A 25,825-nucleotide genomic window follows, 5' to 3' on the forward strand; every position below is an offset into this window, starting at 1 on the left:
ATGGATGAACCTGGAGGACGTTATGCTAAGTGAAATAAGCCAGACAGAGAAATAATATTGCATGATTTCTCTTCTATGTGGAATCTAAACAAGTGTGACTCAAAGAACTAGAGAGTACAATGGTGGTTACAAAGGACTGAGGACATGGGGAGGAGTTGGTCAAAGTGTACGAATTTATAAGATGAATAAGTTCAGGGGATCTAATGTACAACATGGTGACTACAGTTAATAGTACTGTATTGTGTACTTGACATTAGCTAAGAGAGTAGATCTTAAGTGTTCTCACACACACACACACACACACACACACACACATGTAACTATGTGAGGGAATGGATGTATTAATTAGCTTGATTGTGGTGATCGCTTCACAATGTACATCAAACCATCACATTGTGCATTTAAAATATATACAATTTTTTTCATTTATATCTCAGTACAGGTGAGGAAGAATTCATCTGTTTTCATATTATTAAGATATCTTCCTATGAAAAGACCTTTTTGAGTTTACAACAAAAATAAAAATTACTATAATATAAATCTTAAAAATTGAAGTAAGGGTCTTTCCTCTTTACAGGAGAGTAAGTCGGGCCATTCAGAGTTCCACCTTGACAGCACTTAACTGCCAGCTGAGCACCTGGTCTGAGTGGACAGAATGCTTTCCATGTCAGGACACAAAGGTAAGACATTTTTAACCAGGTTGGGGGCATTCGATATTTGAATGGTGAACTAGGCATTTAAAGGGAGACAAATAGGTCTATAAATCTGAGGTCTGGGTTGAAATCAGGTCTAGAAATAGGTATTTGGAAGCCATGGGCACACAGATGGTGGAATTTTTTCTGCTTTTGTTTATAGGTCATTATGGGGTGAGGCTACATAATATGTATATGTTAATGGCTGATGTGCAGAGAGGGGGCCATTCAGACGTAGGCACACTGATCCCCGTGCCTCTCTGGATCCTGGTCAATCTGTTGCCCTCCGGTGAAGGTCATTTAGAGGGGCTAATAACCTGTGGGGAGCTGAGATAAACCAGAGAATGTTCCTGAGGATTCTACTTTCATGGCTTAAAAAGGCTGACACACCCAATCAACAGACAAGAGTCTATCTTGCCCACCTAAGTGGTTTTGAACGGTCCAAAATGGTCACTAAACCCAGTGTCATCTCAAAGAAAGGGGGACTTTGGGAGCACCTACTCTGCTAGGGCGGAGTATTAAAATTCTGACCTTGTTCATAATTACTGGCTCATGGTAATAATAAAAGGCAGAATAACTCCTGTTTTATTACTATTTTAAAATCTCTACAGACAACACATGCCTTTACTGGATGTACCCAGGGTAGGATGTCTCCAGGCTCCCACCTCTCCCAGTTGGAACACCATTGCCTGAACATTGTCTATTGGTACATTACTGTCAAGTCTAAGTGGTTAAGCTCTGATTCTACCACTCAGATTCTGACTCTGCATCTTATTTGTTATGTTACTTTGGGCATATATTTTATCCTCTCCATGCCTCTGATTCCTTATCTATAAATGGAAGTAGGAATTGTACTTACAGCATAGGCTTATGAGTATTAAATGAGTAAGGTATGCACAGTGCTTCCCATGGCACCTAACATATAGTAAGTGTTCAGTAAATGTTAGCTGTTTGTATAATTACTACACATGCCTCCCTCTCCAACCAGCTGCCACTGCCTGAATCAAGACTTGTTCTTCTCTCCCCTGAGCTTCTGAAGAGTGGGCCTCCAGACCCAGTCTTCGGTGACATGCAGGGCTACCTTGTGAATGAGTTGTTCAAAATCACATGGAATTCAAAATCATTATGGATGGGAACACAATTGGGACTTCATTTATTCAGCTTCAAAGCCTGAAATTATTTATTTTGCCTCTCCTGTCTCTGAGATATGCCAAGGAATCCCAGACTGCCCCGTTCAAAGATATCTGGCTCCCAGAATCTCATTTTGCTTTGATATCCTGTGTTACTTTTCTGAGTCTGCTGTAACAAACTGGGTGGCTTAAAAACAATGGAAATGTATTCTCTCACAGTTCTGGAGGCCAGAAGTTTGACAGGGCCATGCTGCCTCTGGAGGCTCTAGGGGAGAATCTGTTCTTTGCCTCTTCTGGCTTCTGGTGGCCACCGGCAATCCTTGACTTGTGGCCAATCTCTGGGCTCCGCTCTCTACCCCTGTGGCCACATTACCTCTTCTTCTTCTGTGTGTCTCCTTTGTGTGTCTGTGTTAAATCTTCCTCTGCCTTCCCCTTATAAGAACACCATGATGACCGTTAGGGCCTACCTGGATAATCCAGTGTAATCTCTTCATTTCAAAAACCTTAATAATATCTATAAAGACCCCTTTTCCAAATAAGGTAACATTTACAACTTTTAAGAACTAGGACTTGATTTCTTTGCATGGCCATTATTTAGCTTATTACATATCCTAAACTGCGTTTTCCCCTCATGTGTTGCTGTGTAGACAGCAGAGAGCACAGGTGAATGACTTACTATTCAAATTAGAATTGAACTTCTCAAAGTAATGACTCAAAAAGACATATGTGTCTTTAAAGTAATCCTTAAAACAAATTCTGTTAATTATGTAAGGGAAAGACCATCCTAGTTTCTTCTTATTCATATGGTTTTTATTCCTCTCAAAATCACCCAAAGATGTGCATTTCTGGAAAGAAATATTATCGACTAGCTAGAAAAGAAAATGATATCTTAATGATACCAACACAGGCACTAGCATGGAGAAATCCCTAAGGGAGTATCTGCACCAACCTTTCGGCAACACAATGTCTTCATTATTTGATAATGACCTAGAAAATGGGGAGTCAGTGGGAATGAACCTCATGACTGCACCATCATTCCAATACAGGAACCAGGGGAAGGTGATAATGTCATTTATAGTTACCATTTATTAAATCATTTCTATATACCAGGCACTGTGCCGATGCTTTAATAAATTCTTAGCTGACTTTCATAGCCAACTGTAAGTGACGGATAGATACCACGGTCTTTGGTTAGGTCACCCATAAAGAAAGAGGCACAGCCTAGATTTGACAGTTGGTCAGTCTGATTCCAAAATGCCCATGTGCCTGATCACTTCACTCTCCTGCTCCCCCCTCCACTCTGTGGAGAGTCATAAGCGATATTAGTGGCCATCTAATCCAATTCCCATTCAGTCATAAATCCTTTTGGAGTAGCCCAACAGCAGGCTAAAAAAATGATATTGATGTGGTAACTCTTATTACTGAGTATATTCAAGACAGCAGGCAAAGTGCTGACTTCTTTACATGTATTATCGCTAATGTTCACAAGACCCCCATATCTCTCATTCTATAGATGAGAAAACTGAGGGTCAGAGATGTTAAGTGATTTACCCAGTGACACATACACAGTAAGTAGCAGAACTGGAATTCTAACCCAGCTTAAGAGGGGATTCAGAATAGTATTTGATCTCCTAAAGTTGTGGGGATTAAATGAGATAAAGAATATGAAGTATCCAGCTAACAAAACACACTCAATAAATGGTAGTTACCATCATCATCGTTGTGTTGGTAACTGCAGGTCTTAAAACTCTGACGGACTTTTTAAAGAGTGAGAAGGAGATTTGGCTGTATGTTGGTACGCTAAGCACTTCTTTATGTACTGATTTGTGGGGCAAGAGGTTGGAAGAGAATTAAAATGTCCTCATATTTCCAAACCAATTGTTAATCACACTCTCTTCCCACTGAGTTTATAAATCCCTATCACTGTTATTAACTGGGAGGTAGGAAAGGCAAATGGACAGATTTATTCTTCACCTTTTTTGCTACCTCTGTCTCTTTGCCAATGAGCAGTTGTGGAGGCAGAAGTAGACAAGAGGAGGGAGGGGGAAGCTGCAGCTCCACATGTACCCACTGGAACCTTCTGGAAAAACTCCACTGATAATGATGTGGAACCACTTCTGTTTAATGGGCACCAATGATATGTCAGACACAGGGCCAGGTGATTTCCTCACACATTCTCTCATTTAGTTCTCACAACACCCTTTCAAAGTGAGGGGTCATCATACTTTACATATTAGGAAACAGAAACTCAAAGGTAAATGAACACAGGTGAAAGAATCATTAGTAGCTATACTTAGTGAGGTCACCTAGGTCAACCACCTCATTTTACAGATTTGGAAACTGAGGCACAAAGTACCAGGCACTGATACTTTACATAGCAAGGAAGAAAGAGATTCAGGAATAAAAAACAAACACCAGAACCAGATCTATAAATACAGAGAACAAACTGATGGCTGCCAGAGAGGAGGTGGTAGAGGGATGGGCAAAATGGGTAAGGGGAGTGGGAGGTACAGGCTTCCAGTTATGGAATGAGTAGGTCATGGGGATGAAAGGTGCAGCACAGAGAATGTAGTCAGTGTTATTGTAATGGCATCGCATGGTGACAGATGGGAGCTACACCTGTAGTGAGAAGAGTGTAACATAAAGAAGTTGAATCACTCTGTTGTACAACTGAAACTAATGTAATATTGTGTATCAGCTATAGTAAGGAAGGAAGGAGAAAGAAAGGGAAGGAAAGAAAGGGAGGGAAGAAGGGAGAAAGAAAGAGGACGAAAGAAAGAAAGAAAAAAGAAAAGAGAGAGAGAGAACAAAAGAAAGAAAAAAGAAGAAAAAGAAAGAAGGAAAAAGAAAGAAAGAGAGAAGGACAGAAAGAAAGATGGAAAGAAAGAAAGAAAGAAAGAAAGAAAGAAAGAAAGAAAAAAGAAAAAGACGAAGGAAAGAAGGAAGGCAGGAAGGAAGAATTAGGCCAGGAACTCACTTTTCTTGTTGCTCAAACCTTTGCTTTCCTACTTATTTATGAACCTTCTTGAAGGAGGGGCCTGTGGGCTGAGCCAAGGCAAGAGGCAGCAGAAACTATGGCACCGCACATTCTCTTATTGGACACTTTGCATGGAGCTCTCCATACAGCATGTTTTCTATTGTTATCTATTTTGTCTCCTCAACTAGACTCTAAACTTCTTGAAGGTGGGAATGGAACCTCATATTTCTCTGAATATCCTAGTGTTCAGCTTCCTCTTTCTACACTAGTGCCCAAAGCTATACACCATATAGAAAGCAGTATCATGAAATCATAGAGCTCCAAGATTGGTGTGAATTTTATTCTTTCCATACTTCCTTCAACAAGGATTTATTCATATGCAGTCAAAGCTGAACCCAGGGACTGAGATCATGTCTTCATTTCTTGGATGGTCTCTTTCTACATAAGTAGGCTAGATGACCACTTGATGCCCACAGTTCCCAGCAAGTTGGGCAAAAAGAAATTGTCTTTTCTAAAGTTCTAAAAGAAAATCTTCAGAGAGAATAATGATTGCCCTAAGGTTGAGCCATGAACCAATCTCTAAGTCAATCACTGTAATTTGGCATATGGTGCCCTGGTTGACCTGGCCTGGTTCATACCCACACACTCCTGTGATTTGGGGGGTGAGATCATCCCCACCTGAGCCATATGAGATATGTTCCAAGGAAAGAAAGGATGCCATGACTGGAAGAAATGGTACGGAGGGAAAGCAACAAACATCTCATAAAAGTGCCTCCTGTGTACCTGACCCTAGATCAAGTGCCAAGTGTATGAAGTCAAATAAGACGTGGTCCTTCCTTCACCACTTCTCCTCACCATGCAAAAGGTTCTTAAACTAGTAAGAAAGGTAAATGAATAAGCAGACAAGGGATCACAACCTTATATGACAAATGGGAAGAGAGAAGGAGGTGCAGGGAACTATGGAATATGTTACTTAGGGAAGGCTTTCAGAGGAGGTACACTGTGAGTCATGAAAGATGAATAGGTACTAAGTGGTTGAAGAAAAGGGAGGGGAGAAGGTCCTTCCTCTCAAGTAAAAAGACCCCAGAAATATTTTGTTTGAGTCTTTCATTGGATGCTTGAAGGCCCTATTCAATATCCCTGCTGATGGTTGAGGCACCTCTGGCTGAATACCACCAGTTATGAACATCCCCTCCAAAGACAGCTTTTTAGGCACCTCTCAATCACAAGACAGTTATTCCTTATGTTGAGCTGACACCCGCCTGCACAAATCTTGTTTGATTGATAGACAATGAATGTGTCTGGTTCAAAATCTGATTTAGTACCGATTCCGGAGCCTCCTGCAGCCAAACAAGTTTGGGGGAACCATCTGCAGTGGTGATGTCTGGGATCAAGCCAGCTGTCAGAGTCCCACAGCTTGTCTAGAGCAAGCGCAGTGTGGACAGGATTTCCAGTGTAAGGAGACAGGTGAGTAGCGTTCCAGTGAGATAACAGCTGCGCCCGTCAAACTTAATGTGCAAAACAGTCACTCAGGAGCTTGTGAAGATGCCGACTCCTGAGCCCTTCCCCTAGAAGTTGGCATTCTGTAGGTTTGGGATGGGGCTCAGGAATCTGCATTTTAAGCCGACAAGTAACCCAAGTAATTTTGATGTAAGTTTGTAGGAACATCTGTTGATTCATTTAGAAAAGGTACAATTCATTCATTCATCCATTCATTGGCTAAATATTGACTGGGCATGTATGTCCCAGGCAATGTTCTACCTGCTGGGGATACAGAGATGAAAAGATGATGTGCCTGACCTCGAGGTACTCCTAGTCTCTTTGGGAGAGAGACCTACAAGGAGTGATGATAATATTGTATGATAGCCAGCGTAATGGGTGTTTGCTCATGGTCCAAGGGGACTCTCTGGCAGGGGATGCTCAAACCTGTGCTGGGAAGTCAGAGCAGGCTTCAAAAGGGCACTTGAGTTGGGACTTAGAAAGGAGCAATGGATTTGCTAAGAGAAAGAATATGCAAATCACAGGGATTTAAGGACTGGCGATAGTGCAGAATGATTGCAGGTCAGGGCTTTGGGAAGAGAGGTAGAGGTTGGGCCAGGTAGGGAACTGGGGGCTAGACCGTGGCATTTGGAAGAATGGGAATATTTAGGAGCCACAGAAGGATACAGAGAAAGGTCACTGGAGCTGCATATGGAGGATGAATTCTAGAGGGGAGCCTGCTGCAGGGTCTGAACAGGGGGTGGGGGCTACTGGTGGGAGACAGCGAGGCTGCTAGGAGGGCAGAGGTGGTGAGGACAGAGACAGGATGCGACATGATGAAGGTGGGGGAGGGGCTGTTTCAGAAGTAGGGGGCGCTTGGTGACTCTGGATGTGGGTCATGGGAAGAGGGAGGAGTCTGGGAGGCTCTGGAAGCATCCACAGCCTCTCCTCTCTCAGGTCGCTGCCTGAAACGCCACCTCGTGTGTAACGGAGACAAGGATTGCCTTGATGGCTCTGACGAGGATGACTGTGAAGATGTCAGGGTCATGGAAAGCGACTGCAGCCTGTATGACCCCATTCCAGGGTCAGAGAGTGCGGCCTTGGGGTGAGTCCTGCTTCCTGGCTGCTTGGGCCCAGGGAATGGCTTCTCTTCAATCACGAGTATTAGCTTTAGCAACACAAGAGGGTCTTTTAGGAGAATTGCTCTGCCGAGTGTCCTGTGAGGCAACTCTCTCTGTCCCCCTAAGGTGGCATATTGGTCCACTCAGGCTGCAATGGCAAAAGAAATGTATAGCTTATACAAAACAAAAATGTATTTCTCACAGCTCTGGAGGCTGGAAGTCCAAGGCCAGGTGATGGCAGAATTGGTTTCCTCTGAGGCCTCCCTCCTTGGCTTGTCGATGGCTGCCATTTCCCTGTGTCTTCACATTGCCCTTCCCTGTGTGTGTGTCGGGGTCCTAGCCACCTCTTATAAGGACACCAGTCATTCGAGATTAGGGCCCACCCTAATGGCCTCATTTTAACTTAATTACCTATGTAAAGACCCTCTCACCAAAATCGTCAATTTCTGAGGTAAGGAGGTCCAGGACTTCAACACATAAATGTCAGGGGGACACAATTCAGCCCCTAAGACTCATCAAAGGGGATTCTTATTGATTTTGATCATGACTGTGAGATAAACAGAGTGGAAGCATGAAATAGTGAGGTGTTAACTTGAAAATGAATCCCTGCTTATTGGCAAAAAGATCACAGACCATGACCTTGCTCTCGTGTGATTCAAAGGAGCATTGAAATACACTTCACAAGTGTGCTTTACCTACACGGAACACTGAAACCAGCAGAATGGCCCCACGCCCACTCCCAACAGCTGGTTTTTTATTCTGTTCAAGATCTCAGAAGCCTATCCTGATATCTATTTTTTTTTAATTTAAGCATTTCCCAGTTTTTAAATTTTTAATTTATTGCTACAGAAAGAAAATATGTTTGAGGTAAAAAAATGAAAGTCTTCCTTCACCCTCCCCGACCCGCATCCCACCCAATCACCCTCTCTCAATTCCTTCCCTGGAACTGACCCCTGTGTAACAGTTTGGTGTAGGACTTTCAGATCATGTAAAAAATGCACCGAAAATATACATTGTATGGAAGCTGTGCCTATATGTATTGTGCATGATAGACATAAGCATATTTTACATAAATGTGATCATATTATACATATTGTATGTAACTTGCTTTTTTAACTTAATATATTTGGAAGATTTCCCCCCATATTTTCTATTGTCTTTTCCTAAGCAACATAATGTTCCATAACAGGGGTCAGCAAACTATGGCCTGAAGGCCAAATTTGGCCTGTTGTCTGTTTTTGTAAATAAAGTTTTATTGGAACACAGCTTTCACCCTACAGTGATGGAGTTGAGCAGTGGCAACAAAGACCTATGGGCTGTAAAGCTGAAAATAGTTCATGTCTGGCCCTTTATAAAAAAAAGGCTGCTGATTCTTCTCCCATAGTATCACTACATGAAAATTTATTTGACTATTGAAAGATGATTATATTGTTTCCCATTTTTTCCCTATTATAAACAATGCTGCAGTGGACATCCTTGTACATATATCTTTGTGCATGTGTGTATTTCTGCATAGATTTCCAAAAAGTGGCATTTCTCTATATCTTTTTATTTTCATTGGGGTTTCTGCAACCAGCTTGTCTAAATACAAGTAGTCTTAGTAAACTCTTATGCTTAGAGGTTATAGTAAGTCTTAAAACTAATTATTCTTTTGACTTTGTTTGGCTCACCGGAGAGCCTATATTTATAAGCCAAAGGCAGAAACATGTTCAATGGTCGAGAAGATAGAAAAGTAAGCAGAGAAGTAAAGGGAAGGAACACAGATTTTAGTGTCAAAAAATTTTATCTGTGACTATAGGCAAATTGCTTAATTTTTCTGAGCTTCAGTTTCTGCATTTGCAAAATTGTCAGGAGGTTGAAAGTTAACACATGCTAAACGTCTGGTAGAATGTGTATTCAATTCACCATAGCTATTATTACACCACTTCCATTAATATGAAGGAAGAGATGGAGAGAGGAAGGGAAGAAGGAAGTTAACATACCTTGAATTTCTACTATATGCTAGGTGCTCTATAATTACCCATTTATTTCTTCAAGACAGGTTTTATTCATAGTTAACCCCCTGCTCATCTTCTGCCTTTGTGTCTTTTCATGGAGGGAATGAAAAAATATGACACATGTTATGACAGAGGTAATCACTGACTGCCATGGGAACACAGAGGAAGCAATAGCTGTCTGTCCGGGATAATCAGAGAGGGTCAGATAGAGGGGGCAATGTTTGAGTTGGGTATTAAAGGCTGAATAGGAGCTTGAGAGGCAGAGACAAGAAATCATTTTATTATCTATACCATAAGAGGTTTCGATTGTTAGGTCCTGGATCTCTTAGCCAAAGTGAAATGTTTTTGTTCCATTAACTTTCTCTTTTTCTAGAAAATTAAAGCTGTATTTCATCTATGTAACGCTGTTTATGCCTATGTAAGGTTCTACCGTCTGTGGCTTAAAATGCAGTGCCTAGGCAGATGGATGTGAAATGCCCCAGAGAGAAAAGCAAAGGAAAGTATTTCTGGGAGGGTACCGGGCTAGGGGAGAGGAAGTATCCCTTGTTGAGTGCATAATATGGACTATCAACTGGACTTCCATTTTACTTTAATGCTCTCATTTAGACGCCCCAAAAACCATGAGAAGTGGTTTTATTCTGTCTGTTCTTCAAACGAGGAAAATGAACTTCAGAAAGCCATCTATAATGTATCCAAATTCACAGAGCTGGTAGGTGACCAAACTGGAAATTCAACAGGAGTCTCCATGATTTTCAAATTGTACCCTCTGACATTCCAGGCCGCCCTGAAAACAATGGCCTTTCTGAGGGTCAGATTCTCAACTTAGCAATGTGAGTTACACCCAATATGTCAAGTCCATTTTTTTTTTTTTTTACCAGCAAAGCCTTTTTCCTGAAACACTACAAACAAAACCCACAATGGCAGCATTTACTTGCTACTTAATATATGCCACGTACTTTATGGCTCCTTGTATGCTGCAACTCATATTTAACTCTCTGAGGGCAGTAGTATTGACTGCTCTTTACAAACGATGGAACCGAGGCACAGAGAGGTTAAGTGATTTGTCCAAGATCACACAGCTAGGTGTGGCAGAGCTAGGAAGTGGGCTCAGGCTTCCGGCTCTGTGCCTGGATTTTTGATAACTGCGCATATTACTCTTTAACTCAAACACCCGATTTTTAGGAGTGCCTTCTCTGTGGGCGCCCTATTCTAGGTGTTGATGGAACCTTCAGCTGCTCTGGTGAAAGGGAACCTGGGGGCCCAGCTCCGCCCACTCTGGTTCCCGTGTCACGCAAAGTAGCCCTTAAGACACTTTGAGGAACCCTAGGGCTCCAGAGAACACAGTTTGTGAAACCATCGCTCAGACCAGCAACAACGTCTTCCAGGGGATATTTTATGCTCTCTTTGCCTTTTCAGTGCTCTCTCCCAGCAGCTGCCTGCCTTTTCACTCTAGGTACAATATCCTGACCCAGCAGGAAACTCAGAGCGTGTACGATGCCAGGTATTATGGGGGCCAGTGTGAGACAGTATACAACGGGGAGTGGAGAGCGCTTCGCTATGACCCTGCCTGTGAGCGTCTCTACTACGGAGAAGATGAGAAGTACTTCCGGAAACCCTACAACTTCCTCAAGTACCACTTTGAAGTAAGTCTGAACAGGGTGCTCACAGGCCGCTGTGGGGTAGGGAGGGAGAGGCCCATTGATGGGGATGGACGCCTTGCTTAGGAAGACTCTATTTCCTGTAGAGCTCATTGGTGTCCGAAGGCCCCTTTACGTCTGCCCCCACACATGTTCTGTGCTGAAGGGCACGGACAGGCAAGGGCAGGGCCAAAAAGAGGCACAACATGAGTGTGACCACCCACCTGCTAGATCTTGGCTCCATTCCCAAACCAATGAAACAGATTCGAGGTCCATTTCTCTGGGCTGCTAGTCAGAAGACTTATTAGCAGGTTGTAATCTGTTAGAATGTAAGTATTTGAGACCTTGAACAGCTCACTGCCCCTCCCTGGGCCCAGTTTCCTGCCATGTAAATTGGAGGTCAGGACAGGAGGTGGCTGGGCAGTGTTCTGAGTCCAAGGCCCCTGCTTCACCAGGAGCAGCTACTCACTGATCGCCTTTCTTGCTTTCCTTCCTTCCTTCCCTCCTTCCCTCCTTCCTTCCTTCCCTCCCTCCCTGCCTCCTTCTTTCCTTTCCTCCCTCCCTCTTTCTTTTTTTTTCTTTTCTTTTTTCTTTTCTTTTCTTTTTTATTTTCTTTTCTTTTCCTTTCTTTTCCTTTCCTTTCCTTTCTTTTCTTCTCTTTTCCTTTCTTTTCCTTTCTTTTCTTTTCTTTTCCTTTCCTTTCCTTTCTTTTCTTCTTTTCCTTTCTTTTCTTTTCCTTTCTTTTCTTGTCTTTTCTTTTCCTTTCCTTTTCTTCTTTTCTTTTCTTTTCCTTTCTTTTCTCTTCTTTTCTTTTCTTCTTTTCTTTTCTTTTCTTCTCTTTTCTCTTTTTTCTTTTCCTTTCTTTTCTTTTCCTTTCTTTTCTTTTCTTCTTTTCTTTTTTCTTTTCTCTTTTCTTTTGTGTTCTTCCCATTCCAGTATAGTTAACCTACAGTGTTGCATTCATTGCAGGTGTACAATATAGTGATTCAACCCTTCCATATATCACCCTGTGCTCACCATGATAAGTGTATTCTTAATCCCCTTCACCAATTTCCCCCCTACCCCCATCCACCTCCCCTCTGGCAACCACCAATTTGTTCTCTGCATTTAAGAATCTTTTTTTTTGTCTCTTTTTTCCTGTGTTCATTTGTTTTGTTTCTCAAATCCCACATATAAGCTAAATCATATGGTATTTATCTTTTTTCTGATAGTTTTCCTGTCTTGATTTTCTGTAGGTGATTTTGTGTATGGAGAGGGTTCTGCTGTTGAAAAGTGCTTGCTTGCAAAATGCTGACGATCCCTAAATTCTCTCTACCTCCAAAACTGTGTGGTTCCCCGGTCCCTTGGAGCACCACATGGCTCATGACCAGCCCCAGCGCCTACTCCCAGGTCATTCATTTCTGTACCCTTCACCCTCTGGGTGAGATGTCTGCACCTCACTGGATGCTTGCCATGCATCAGATCTTACGCTTGCACACAAATTCTCTCACCTAAGCCTCACAACACCACAAAGGGGTAGATAGTATCATCGCCCCATTAGATATGAAAAAGACTCAAAGACTTAGAGGGATAAAGCGTCAGGCCCAAAGCTGTAGGTGGCAGAGACGAGTTTCAAACCCAGATCTATCTGAACTAAGCCTGGCTATATGTCATTTAGAAGGCAAGACAGATCACACACATTCTATCTATATAGTCCTATGCATTCTGTCTTTACAGAGAGATGTAGGATCCAGGGATTCTGACCCATTATTGGTCACATCCTCCTCCCCCAACTTCCTCAAGAGATAAATATCGATGGCAGGATGAGGCCAGGCTTATGGCGTCCGCTTCCCCACTGCTTTCACCAATGCCACCAGGCCAATGGGAAGCCGAGCCGGAAGACACAGACAATGCCATTTTCCTAACCTCGAGGATGGTGTGGGGCTTATGTGTCCGGCCAGATAGACTAGGCTATGCTGTGGCAACCAAGGAGTCTGAAATCTCTGGGCTTTCAAAAATAATGCCCTATGCCACACGTCCACCCTAAGTCGTCTGTCACAGACACGCGGGACCCAAACTAACAGCGACTCCGTCGCGACACATACATGCTCTTGTGACTGAGGAGTGAACCACCCACGTGCTCTTAACCCTTGCTTTCTCGGCTCAGGCAAGGCGCGAGTCATGACTCTGCTCCAGTTGCCAGAGAAATGCAACTGTGCTGTGTGCCTGAAGTGAAGTAACCTGACATTTGTGGACGCAAACCTCTGCCTAGGACTCCTACCACCTGCTGGGCCCCCTTGCCCCTTTCCTCCCAGATCCAGGCCCAGATGCGGCTTTTTGGGTGTCCCTGTTGTAGGGAAAGGCAGCCTCTTCTACAGGAAGGAAAAGTCAGGTGGAAAAAAAAAATCCATACTCAGAACAATACAGCATATTATGAGAATCATGAGTGTGTGTGCGTACTTAAATGAATATTTTATTTTTATTTATTTATTTATCTTGAGGGGTGGGTGGTGGGCAGGGGCAGAGAGAGAAGGAGAGAGAATCTGACAGTGCAGAGCCCCAGGAGGGGTTCGAACTCACAAACCAGGAGATCATGACCGAAGTAGAAATCAAGAGTTAGACGCTTAACCAAACGTGCCATGCGGGTGCCCCTTAAAGACATATTTAGCACAACCACTAAATAATAACTAAACTAACTGCTATGTTTTCAGAATTTTAGTGAGTGAGGATCAATCTAATGCCTGGAGTAGCCTTTTAAAATAATGATAATAATCTGCAGGGGCACCTGGGTGGCTCAGTCAGTTAAGTGCCCGACTTTTGATTTTGGCTCAGGTCATTGTCTCATGGTTCATGGGTTAAAGCCCCACATCCTCTCTGCACTGACAGTGTGGCCTGCTTGGGATTCTCTCTCTTCCTCTCTCTCTGCCCCTCCCCCGACTCTTGCGTGTGCCCGCACGCTCCATCTCTCAAAATAAACAAACTTAACAAAATTCTGCAACTTGAAATATTTTACAGAGCAAAGACTTCAATATTAAGTACAGATTGAGATACAACTCTGGCGCACAAAGCTAACATCTGTTTGTTTCTTTTCAGGCCCTGGCAGATACCAGACTCTCCTCAGAGTTATACAGTGATGCAAATGAACTTCTTTCTAAAGTAAAGAATGACAGGTCTGTGTCGGCAGGAGTGGTTGTTGGTGTGGGCCCCGCCGGCAGCCCTGAAACAACAGTGGATGTGGGTTTATCCGGGTCACGAGACTCTTCGTTCGTGAATAAGTTAAACAAGTACAATAACAAGGTATTAAAGCATAATGCCTGTGCCAAACAGTATTCCATAATCTACACTGAACATGTATTACCTTAATTGCATTAAAAAAGTACAGTAGTAATTGAACCTTCATTTGCTTGTGTAATTGGAAATGTCTGATCAGTGGTAATCATGTTTGTTTTTCTTATTACACTTTTGCACACAGAATTACCACAAAGGGAATAAAATTGAATGATAAGACTGGAACTCTTCTCGCTTCACCCCATTCTTTTTCATGGTTACCTGGAGTAACTTAGAATAGGAATGCCTTCAAGAGAAACAGCCAGGCCCTCTAAACTAGCTTGGGAAGAATTCGAAAGCCAGCCTTGCTTTTCTGAATAGATCAGAGGACTGGCACACACAAGCATTCATTTATCCATCAAACATTCGCCACTAGCTTCCTTTGAACTTGAGCAGCCAGGCAATGCTTCCTGGAGGAAGGGACATCTACCTAAACGGGGCTCTAAAGACTAGAACAGGTTGTCCCAACGAAAGGAGGTAGAAGTGAACAAAGGGTGCTCCGAGCCTGGGAAACAGCATTGTGCAAAGGTCTGCAGACGGCAGATTGCCTCCCACAAATTTGGGATTGCCAGAACTTCAGCTGGCACAGGGTGGGAAGGGAAAAAGTAGGGTCTAAGGAGGAGAAACCATCAGGGGCCAGAGAACTCTCTCTCTGGCCAGCTATTTGAGTTGGTTAAAAGTTTACCAGAAAGCCTCAATAACCCTGATACCAGAACTGCTGATTTAGTTGGGGCTCAAAAAATTATTCTGGATGATGAAAATATAGTTATGAAAATTCTTCAACAAATACAAGGTACATTCCAGAGCGTTGCCTTAAGTCAGCTATAGCTCTGAAGGGAAAGTGTTGCTCTGAGATCTGGCGATCACATGGTCATGTGGACTTTTCTCAAAGCAGGTGGCCTTTTCAAAATTTCACTATTGCTTCAGAGCAAGTGAAGTAATGCCCACACATGATCCTCTCCCTCTTAAACCAATCCAGTATGACCCCTGTTATCTCAGGAGCTTGCCTTACCTCATTACCTAACAGTACAAGATTACCACTAGAATGTAAGCTCCATGATGGCAGGGGCCGGTCTCATCCAAGATTGTGTCCTCTGCTCCAAGCATAATGCCAGTGACTACAGACTCTTACAGATATGTGTTCAATAAGTTACATAAATAACTCATCTTAGAATTTCATGTCATCAAAACTACTCCTAAGCACAATTAAAAAACATTAAAAATTTTTTTTTAATGTTTATTAATTTTGGGGAGAGAGAGAGAGAAACAGAGAGCGAGTGGGGCAGGAGCAGAGAGAGAGGTAGACACAGAATCTGAAGCAGGATCTAGGCTCTGAGCTGTCAGCACAGAGCCCAATGAGGGGCTCAAACCCACGAACCGCGAGATCGTGACCTGAGCTGAAGTTGTACGCTCAACCGACTGAGCCACCCAAGTGCCCCCCGCCCCCAAACATAATTTTTAATGGATACCTAATACCTGTGTAAGAGGCTTACATCATGCAGTGCTATAATTGGGGCAGGGAGATGGGCGGAGGTGACAATGGAATGGGGGCAGAACACAGTCACCAGTACTAGGAAGCACATTGCAGTAACCAACCCAGTTGAGAGTTGAGGCAAACAGGACCTGAACAGGGTCAGTGGGAACAGAGATGCAGGCATGAGAGAGGCGGTCAGGCACACATGGGTGTTTAATATATGCCTATAAAGTAGAATAACACTCCATTGTGGGTATTGATGCTCACATGTTTATAAATACACGTATCTCCCACAGCTACTAAATGCTGATCTTTCGCGTTACGTCATATGGTAAAACGTGTACTCTCTTTCTTCTCCCTTACTCGACGGCGGTGATCATTGGCAGAAATATAACTTCATGAGAATTTCCACAAAGGTGCAGACCGCTCATTTTAAGATGAGAAGGGACAATATTGTGCTGGATGAAAGCATGCTGCAGTCATTAATGGAGCTTCCGGAGCAGTACAATTACGGCATGTATTCCAAGTTCATCAATGACTATGGCACTCATTACATAACGTCTGGATCAATGGGTGGCGTTTATGAATACATCCTGGTGCTTGACAAAGAAAAAATGGAATCGCTTGGTAAGTAGAACAGAAGCTTTATGCGCACAGTGGTCAATGCACACACGAGGATGGGCTTTGCATTTTTCTGAGCACTGACAACGAGCCACGTACGATCTTGTTTGTGACAACCATATAAGGTAACATACCTAATACTCAGGGAGGAGGCTGCATCGTGCAGGGCTGTAATTAGAGCAGGGAGACGTGTGAAGGTGACAATGGACTGGGGGCAGAACAGGGTGAAGTGCATTGCAGTCACCAACCCATTTGAGAGTGTTATTATTTACAGGGAACTGAGGTGCAGAAGGGTGAAATCACTTGCTGAGAAGCGTCACAAACAGGATTTGAACTCGGACTTGTCTGGCTCCCCAAAACTATGTGTTTTCTATTACATTCCAGTTACTCTTTGATAATAAATAATACTTGGGATTTTGTTACTTAAATTTTTTAAATGTTTGTTTATTTTTGAGACAGAGAGGGACAGAGCATGAGCGTGGGGAGGGGCAGAGAGAGAGGGAGACACAGAATCCGAGGCAGGCTCCAGGCTCCGAGCCATCAGCACAGAGCCCGACACGGGGCTCAAACTCGTCAACCGTGACATCATGACCTGAGCCGAAGTCAGACGCTCAACCGACCGAGCCACCCAGGTGCCCCTGGGATTTTGTTGTTTAAAATGTTAAAACTTATTACAAATATAGATTCTTGGTTAATGGAAATGCTGTATAATCAGTCAGTGATGCTAGAAACCTGGAGTCATCCCAGATTCCTCCTCCTTCTTTACCCCTGGAGATCTCAAAGAACCTTCAGTTCTGACTCCTGACCAGCCCTCATCCCGCCACTCTCCTCCATCTGCACTGCTACAGTGGTGGGCTGGGTTTCCATCTTCCACTTATCACTGCATTGGCTCCTAAAGGGTCTCTAGGGGAAGGCTCACCCCTCCAATCCATGCTCAACAATTGCTACCAGAATAATCCCTCTACTTTACAGATACGCTGATATGCCTTCTTTGCCTAAAATCCTGAATAGCTAAACTCCCTAGCATGGGGTCAACAACCTTCATGGTCTCACTCCAAAAACTGCTAGAACAGTGGGTTCTCCAAGTGTGGGTTCCAACTGGTATCATCAGCATCACCTGGAAACCTGTTAGAATTATAACTTCTCAGGCTTCCACGCCAAACCTACCAAATCAGAAACTGGTAAAGGAACCAGCAGTCTGTAGTTTGACAAGCCCTCCAGGTGATTCTGATGATCACTGCAGTTTGAGAACCGCCAACCTACTCAATGAGTGAGTGAGTAGAGGGTTGAGAGATCTATCCATATTCCAAACTAAATTCAAATTCACCCAGTTTTAAGACGTTTCCCTGACTGCGCCAGCCCAGGCTGGCCATCTCTTCAGCACATTCATATAAATTCCACACTTACTTAGTCTTCAAAATATAATTTTCCAAATGCAAATATTTTCCTCCTAGATAGCATGATCTTTGAAAGCAGGTATCATGTCTGACATGTTATCTCTTTGGCACTCAAAACAACGCTCAGTATGTAGTGAGAGTGTAAAACGAGACATAGAGTTTTAAAGAGGGCATTAATTTAGATTCCTGGTGAGGGCCATTCATTAATTCATCCATTTATCCATGTATCCATTCTTCTATAATTTCAAATATCTATTGAGTATCTTTTGTGTGTTTATGCTAGGGATACAATGGTGAGTAAATCTAAATATGGTCCCTACCCTCTTGCAGCAGAGGACTTCATAAACTACAGGTTGCAACCCCATAGTATGGATCACAAACGAGATTTTGAACAACAACAACAAAGGAGAGAATAGAAAATATCATAGAGGATTATAGGTAGTGAAAATAGGTTATTGTTTCAATAAATTTTTTTCCAGTTAAACAAAGATATGCATACACATATGGAGTCATGATACAAAACAAATAGTTTAAGATAGGTCAATACAAAAAAGGAGTTTGAAAAGCTTAATTCAAGCAGGTATTTTTAGAATCATTCAATAATGTCAAGATGGAAACATAGTTAATATTTGTTGACGACCTACTAGGTTCCCGGTCCTGTTGTGTACAACATCATTTAATTTTCTTGCCAATTTGGAGGTTGGTATCATCCCAGTTTTAGCCCAGAAATGCTGAGGCTCCTCAGGGAGGTTAATTACTTTGCCTAGGGCTACAGGAAGCTGGCGTCAGAGCCCTGGACCTATGGTCTTTCCACCATGTGGTCCTGGGTAAAGCCTTTCATTTGGGCTCTGTCTTTGGTGTTGGATTACTAATTAATTGTCTGGGGTGTCTCATAGCCCCTCCTCTTTAAAATCTGCGAGGCAGAAATGGGCTTCCCATGTGGTTAATATTCAAAAGGAGCCCACCAACAAATTGTCCCAGGGATAATTACCTCAGCTCTGTTTATAGAAAACCATATGTCGATAATAGCACAATTTGCTATTTGTGAAGAGCTGATTTTCTATAAATCCGGAAAGTTAGTGTTGCTTTTCTATAAATATGGAAATGTGCTAATCATCACCTCATCTGCTGGAGACCGCTAATAAATCAGAATTCCATTTACATATTAACCTACAAAGAACAAAAATATCTACCTTCTTTCCCTTTGACAAATAGAATCATGCACACCCTTCTCTCCACGTTTGATGTTTGTCTAGTTTCTTCTTTGTCATCGTCTCTCTCTCCCTTTCTCTTTGGATGCCTTTCTTTCTCTTTCCTCTTTGTTACTGTCTTTTTCTATGTATCTTTGATCCGTATAACTTTAATAATATTTATATTCTACAAAGTGCTTATTTCTAAGAAACATCCCACGTTGTATATGTTCATATCCTCAAAGAGCTGACCTTGGTATGGAATGATTTAAATGAACGCACTGGCTGGTTTGCTCTGGAGGAATTTTTTGTCCTTGGGTTTGCCTCAGATCCTCTCTGGGTTCACCTCAGAGGATGCACAAGGCTGTTTTCTTCTAACGTGTCCTTTAGATAAAATGCTTCTCCCTAAAAGACAGCATGAAACCATGCATCGACAATAAGAGGATGTCTTATAATTTTCAGTGTACAGACCTTACAAAAGTCTCTGAAATTATAAAACACTGATGAAAGAAATTGAAGAAGATACAAATAAATGGAAAGATATTTTGTGCTCATGAATTGAAAGAATATTGTTAAAATGTCCATCCTACCTGAAACAATCTGTAGATACAATGCAATCTCTATCAAAATTCCAATGACATTTTTCAGAGAACTAGAACAAATAATTCTAAAAATTTTGCAGAATCACAAAAGGTCTTGAATAGTCAAAACATTTTTAAGAAAGAAGAACACAGCTGGAGGCATCAGACTCCCTAGTTTCAAACTATACTACAAAGCTATCGTAATCAAAATAGTATGGTATTGGCATAAAAAAAAAAAAAAAACCTAATTGGCATCAATTAGGTACACTAATTGATGGAAAAGAATAGAGAGCCCAGAAATAAACCCACAAATGTATGGACAATTGATACATGACAAAGGAGGCAAGAATATCCAATGGGTAAAGGAAAGTCTCTTCAATAAATGATGTTGGGAAAACTGGACCATTAAATGCAAAAGAATGAAACTGGGTCACTATTTTATACTATATACAAAAATCTATTCAAATGGATTAAAGACTTGAATGTAGGACTTGAAACCATTAGGCTCCTAGAGGAAAACACAGGCAGTAAGCAGTTTGTCTTGGCAATTTTTTGGATTTAACTCCAAAGGCAAGGGAAGTGAAATGAAAATAAACAATTTGGACTACACCAAACTAAAAACTTTCTGTTCAGTGAAAGAAACAATTAACCAAATGAAAAGGCAACCTACTGAATGGGGAAGGTATTTGCAAATGATACATTTGATAAGGGGTTAATACCCAAAGTATATGAAGAGCTCATATAATTTAAGAACAAGAAAATAAACAATCCAGTTAAAAAATGGGCAGAGAATCTGAAGACATTTTTCCATAGAAGACATACGGATGACCAATAAGCACATGAAAAGATGTTAAACATCACTAATTATTGGTGAAATGCAAATCAAAACCAAAATGATGTATCACCTAAGCCTGTCAGAATGGCTACTAGCAAAAGACAAGAAATAGCAAATGTTGGCAATTGTAAATAATGCTGCAATAAACATAAGGGTGCATATATCTTTTTGAATTAGTATTTTCATTTTTTTTGTATAGATACTCAGCTGTGGAATTGTTCTATATTTAATTTTTTGAGGAACCTACACACTGTCTTTGCATATTTACCTTTTTTTTTTTTTTTGGTGAGAACATTTAAGTTCTATTCTCTCCGCAAATTTCAATTATATAATATAGTGTTATCAACTACAGTCACCATGTTGTACATTAGGTCATCAGAACTTATTCATCGTATAAGTGAAAGTTTGTACCATTTCAACAACGTCTCCCTATTTCTTCCTCCCCCAGCCCCTGGTAACCATTTTTCTATTCTCGGTTTCTATGAAGTTGATTTTATGGGGGGAGGAGGTTCTGCCATGCAGTATTTGTCTATGTCTGGCTTAATTTACTTATCATAATGCCTTCCAGGTTCACCCATTTTGTCACAAATGACAGAATCTCCTTCTTTTTAAAGGTGAATAATATCCCATTGTATATCTATACCATACTTTCTTTATTTGTCCATTTTTTGACTTACTTTGTTTCCATACTCTGGCTAATGTGAATAATACTGCTATGAATATGGGAATACAGATATCTTTTCAAGAGAGTGATTTCATTTCCTTTGGATATATTCACAGAAGTCGGATTGCTGGATAATGTGGTAGTGCTATTTTTAATGTCTTGAGGAGCCTCCATTCTGTTTTCCAGAGTGGCTGTACAAGTTTACATTCCCGCCAACAGCACACAGGGTTCTCTTTATTCTATATCGTCACCACCATTTGTGATCACTTATCTTTTTGATAATAGACATCCCAACAGGGGTGAGGTGGTATCTCACTGTGGTTTTGATTTGCATTTCCCTGATGATTAGCGATGCTGAGCACCTTTACATGTCTGTTGGCCATTTGTGAATCTTCTTACTTAATCTTCCAAAGATCTGTGCAGGAGGAAATGTTTCCTTACTTCTACAGATGAAAGAACTGAGGCTGAAAAGCCCTATCAGTAGTAAGTGAAAAATAGACAATATATTCTGAGTTATAGTCCAGGTTTCTTTCCCTTTTATCCCAGCTGCCTTTGTCAGGACTTCCATCCTGGGAATAATTCTGACTTATTCTCCCTCTCCCCACACATCTCATTAGTCTGTACCTACAATCTGTGCTTTTCTCTCCGTTCCCATGACTATTGCTCACCAGGCTGTGCCGTGTTCTCACTGATGGTTCCCTCCAGCCACACTGACATGTAAAATGAGAAAAGTATCAGAGGCTAGTGGATATTCCATAAATATCTTTAGGACAAAGATGATAGTGGCCTGTTCTGGATTCCCGGTTTTGGGCTAATGTAGATGAATCCTGACACATCTGTTTCAGCTTCTGTGCCCTCTGTCTCTTACAATGCAACATAAAATAGAGTTTCCTATCAGAATCTAAGAATCTAAGTAACTCTGACTGGATACCTTATTCAGGGATGCTTTAATGGAAACCATGCATGGAATAGAAAGTAAACAAATGGTCCTCAAGACCCCAAAGGTTCATGATTCTATGGGTTTTGGCCATATTGAAGGAAGTCTGTGAAGACCTTACAGAAAATAATTCCTATTGATGTTTCGCTTGTGAAGGAAGCACTGTGTGGTCCCACAAAAACCAGCAGGCAGTGCGGAGGTGGGGGGGGGGGTGGTAAAAATATTTTTTTCTGAGATATCTTTGCTCTTCGTGAAGATGCTTCCATCTAAAAACTAACACTTTATGTTTCTGAGTCTCAGTTTTCCTGTCCCTAACATATGGATAATAAACTACTTCAAAAGGCTGTTAGAAGAATTAACCAAGATATTTTTTTAAAGCGCTGTGATAGGTAAAACACTGTCAAAACAGCAGTTACTATTCTGGATTACAGTTTTAGGTGGGGTCAGTAGGTTGTAAAATCATTGAAACGAGGACTATAGAATGAAGATATATGCTAGTGATGTGGTAAAAAGGAATCCAAACTTGGGAGTCAGACCCAAAGGGTGCTCATCTTGGTTCTACCATCTAGTAGTTACAGGGCCTTGATCAGGGTACTAAATTTCTCTAATGCTCAGCTTCCTCAAGACCCAAGTAGGAACAATAACCAAGTTTTGTTTGGGAATAATTCACCCGCATCTTGTGTGGTAAATGTTTAGATATTTTTTCCCCTTGAATGCAAGATATTAGTAATGTAGCACAGCCGTTGAAAACAAGGATTGTGTCACTTACTACCTGTGTGATAATGGGCAGGTTATTTAATCTTTTCAAGTCTCAATTTCCTAACCTGTGAAGCTGGAAGTATCCACGGCGTTCATCACACAGAGTGGTTATAAGGAATAAGCGGACATATCCACAGAAAATATTTAGCACCCAGTAAATATCAATTGCTGCGAAAGGTTCTGAATCAGATTGCCTGGATTCTAATCTTGTCTCCACCATTTATTAGCTAAGTGACCTTCAGGCAAATTAGTCATCCTCTTCATGCCTCAGTTTTCTGTTCTTCTAAATGAGACAACGATAGTCCATACTTCATAGGAGTCTTATGAACATGAAATGAAACTATTTATGTGAGCGTGTAGCCCACATGCTCACATGTGTTTAACTCTTAACATCACTGTATTAAGAGTTAAAACATGTTACCTGCTGTTGCTGCACTATGGTTGTTTTATTATGTCTTATTCTTAGCCACATGTCTTATTCTTAGCTTTTCTGTTATTAACTCTATAATGTTAACTGCCCCCTCATCTGTAAAGTGAGGATAACCAGACAACTATTTCACAGGGCTGTGCAATTGGTCAGCTCTGAAACAATGTTCAAATGGAAAGGAAATCATTATCATTGTGCCCGGCCTGCAGTGGCCAATGTTTTTGCTGTAGACTTGGAGCCTCAGCAATCATGCCTTCTCCCCCACCTGCCCATTTTATTGATCAAGGTCATTCATTTCTGTCCCTGGAGCTTCATCCAGTTTTGGAGGGACTGCTTCTCCCATTTATCAAGGTCACTGTGAATTCTCATCACTATCTTTCAAAGTGTTAACAACTCTGCCCAAATCAGTGCCTGTGTTCCATCATTCCTCCCCCTGATGGATGCCAGATAAAAGTGACCCTGGGAAAGACCCTTCCAGCCAGAGCATGGTACGTTCTGCCTGTCATCGATCATCACCTTCCAGCTAGGGTCCTTGGACCAGCTAGGCTACCACCTAACACACAGGGTAGAAAAAGCCACAGGAACACAGTTAAAACCTCAGAGAAGTTGATGTCAAGTACAGTTTTACATTCTCTTCCTTCCCCTTTCTTCCCTTCCTTTACTCATTCATTCCTTCAGCTTTTCATTCAACAAATAGAAACACGGTCAGCACCGTCTAGGTAACAGTGTGGTTCCTCTCATTGAGGGGGAGTAGAAGGTAACAGGGGTTCTCTTTGCCATAATCATCTGATAATAGTCAGGAATGATTTACTATGTGGAAAACCAAGTCTGTTACCACCTAAAATGAATTAATTTTTAAAATTCACTGTACTTAAAGATAACGGAAATACTTGGTTTTAATAAAATATATTTGCCTATAGTAACTCCAATATTGCTCATGTACAACACATTCACCTCTAATATTCCAGATAATCTTTGTAATACCTTATGAGGAGTTGTATTAGTATATCCCCAATTTTATATAGAGAAAACTAAGGTCCAAAGAGCCTAAGTAAATTGCTCAACATGATTCCATTAGTACTGAATCAATATCTTCTGTTGTAGAGTTTGTGTATTGTCCAAGTATTTATCCCCCCAACATTTCCCCACATTCCGTCATTCGTTCTGATACCATATATTGCAGGCTTAGTCTAGCAGAGATGGCAAGACAAGCCAACATTTACTGAGCATTTACTATGTGGCAGACACTGGGTTAAACATCTTAAATATACTATCTCCTTTAATCCTCCAGAAAGACCTGTGAAGAGGGGCACTTGGGCGGCCCAGTCGGTTAAGTGTCCGACTTCGGCTCAGGTCATAAACTCACGGTTCGTGGGTTAGAGCCCTGAGTCAGGCTCTGTGCTGACAGCTCCGGAGCCTGGAATCTGCTTCAGATTATGTGTCGCCCTCTCTCTCTCTCTCTCTCTCTCTCTCTCTCTGCATCTCCCCACTTATGCTCTGTCTCTCTCTCTCTCAAAAATAAACATTAAAAAATTTTTAAAAAAAGACCTGGGAAGAAGACACTATACTCCCCAATTTACAAATTAAGAACTGAAGCTCAGTGATGTTAAATAACTTACCCAAGATCACGCTGCTATTAACTGGTGGAGCCAGGGGTCAAACTCAAGAACATGTGATCTTACCCCATGAGCTACAATGTCTTAGAGATGTGTTTCTTAGGATTTTCCAAACTACAGGGCATGGCCCATTAGTAGATTGTAAAAGAAAGTTAGTGGGTCATGACCAGCATTTAACAAAATGAAATAGAATAAAACAAGATGGAAAATACCAGAGTGCATCAAACAGAGTATGATGAAGTATGGAAACTGATTTTATCTCGATGTGTGTGGGCTGCATCATGGAGTAAAGTTTATTGCTTAGCTTGGGGGGGGGTAGTAAACAAAGTATTAAAAATACCATCTAGTGTGTTCCACTGAATATAGATATGTATTTCATCACTTTAAATAAAGGAAAAATCATCAGCTGCCATAAGGAAAATATTTGGAGGTATATTAGTTGGTATTCTAACTAACTGGTTTCAGAGAACCAATAGGATATAGAGATTTATTATAAGGAATTGGCTCACACAATCATGGAGTCTGGCGAGTCCCGAGATCTGCAGTTGGCAAGCTGGAGACCCAGGAGAGCCGATGGTTTAGTTCCAGTCCAAAGGTCGGCAGGCTTGAGACCCAGCAAGAGCTGATAGTTCAGTATGAGTCAAAGATAGGAAAAAAGCTCAAGTCCCAGCTTGGAGGCAGCCAGACAGCAAGAATCCTTTCTTACTCAGAAGAGGGTCAGCCTATTTGTTCTATTTGGGATGTCTACTGATTGGATGAGACCTACCCGCATTAGGGAGAACAATAGACTTTACTAAAGTCTACTGGTTTAAATGTTGAGCTCATCCAAAAATACCTTCACAGAAACACCGAGAACAGTGTTTGATCAACTATCTGGACACGACTATGGCCCAGTCAAATCGCCACATACAATTAACCATCACAGCAGGGCAGACAAGGTAGAAAGCTAGAGAGAAATGTAATTAATAACTGCCAAGACTGGCCT

General features: G+C 41.7%; 1 protein-coding gene across 1 annotated transcript in view; it reads left to right on the plus strand.

Moving 5' to 3' along the window:
• Window positions 1-25,825, plus strand: part of C8A (complement C8 alpha chain) — a 68,069-nt gene that overhangs the window by 20,404 nt on the left and 21,840 nt on the right. Inside the window, exons 2-7 of the mRNA XM_042951827.1 lie at window positions 578-680; window positions 6,122-6,266; window positions 7,236-7,383; window positions 10,850-11,039; window positions 14,106-14,309; window positions 16,200-16,440. Of these exons, the coding sequence (XP_042807761.1) occupies window positions 578-680; window positions 6,122-6,266; window positions 7,236-7,383; window positions 10,850-11,039; window positions 14,106-14,309; window positions 16,200-16,440 (1,031 nt within the window). The remainder of the gene's footprint in view (window positions 1-577; window positions 681-6,121; window positions 6,267-7,235; window positions 7,384-10,849; window positions 11,040-14,105; window positions 14,310-16,199; window positions 16,441-25,825) is intronic.

This window comes from Panthera leo, chromosome C1, assembly GCF_018350215.1.
Source record: "Panthera leo isolate Ple1 chromosome C1, P.leo_Ple1_pat1.1, whole genome shotgun sequence".
In the NCBI taxonomy this organism is placed as follows: domain Eukaryota; kingdom Metazoa; phylum Chordata; class Mammalia; order Carnivora; family Felidae; genus Panthera; species Panthera leo.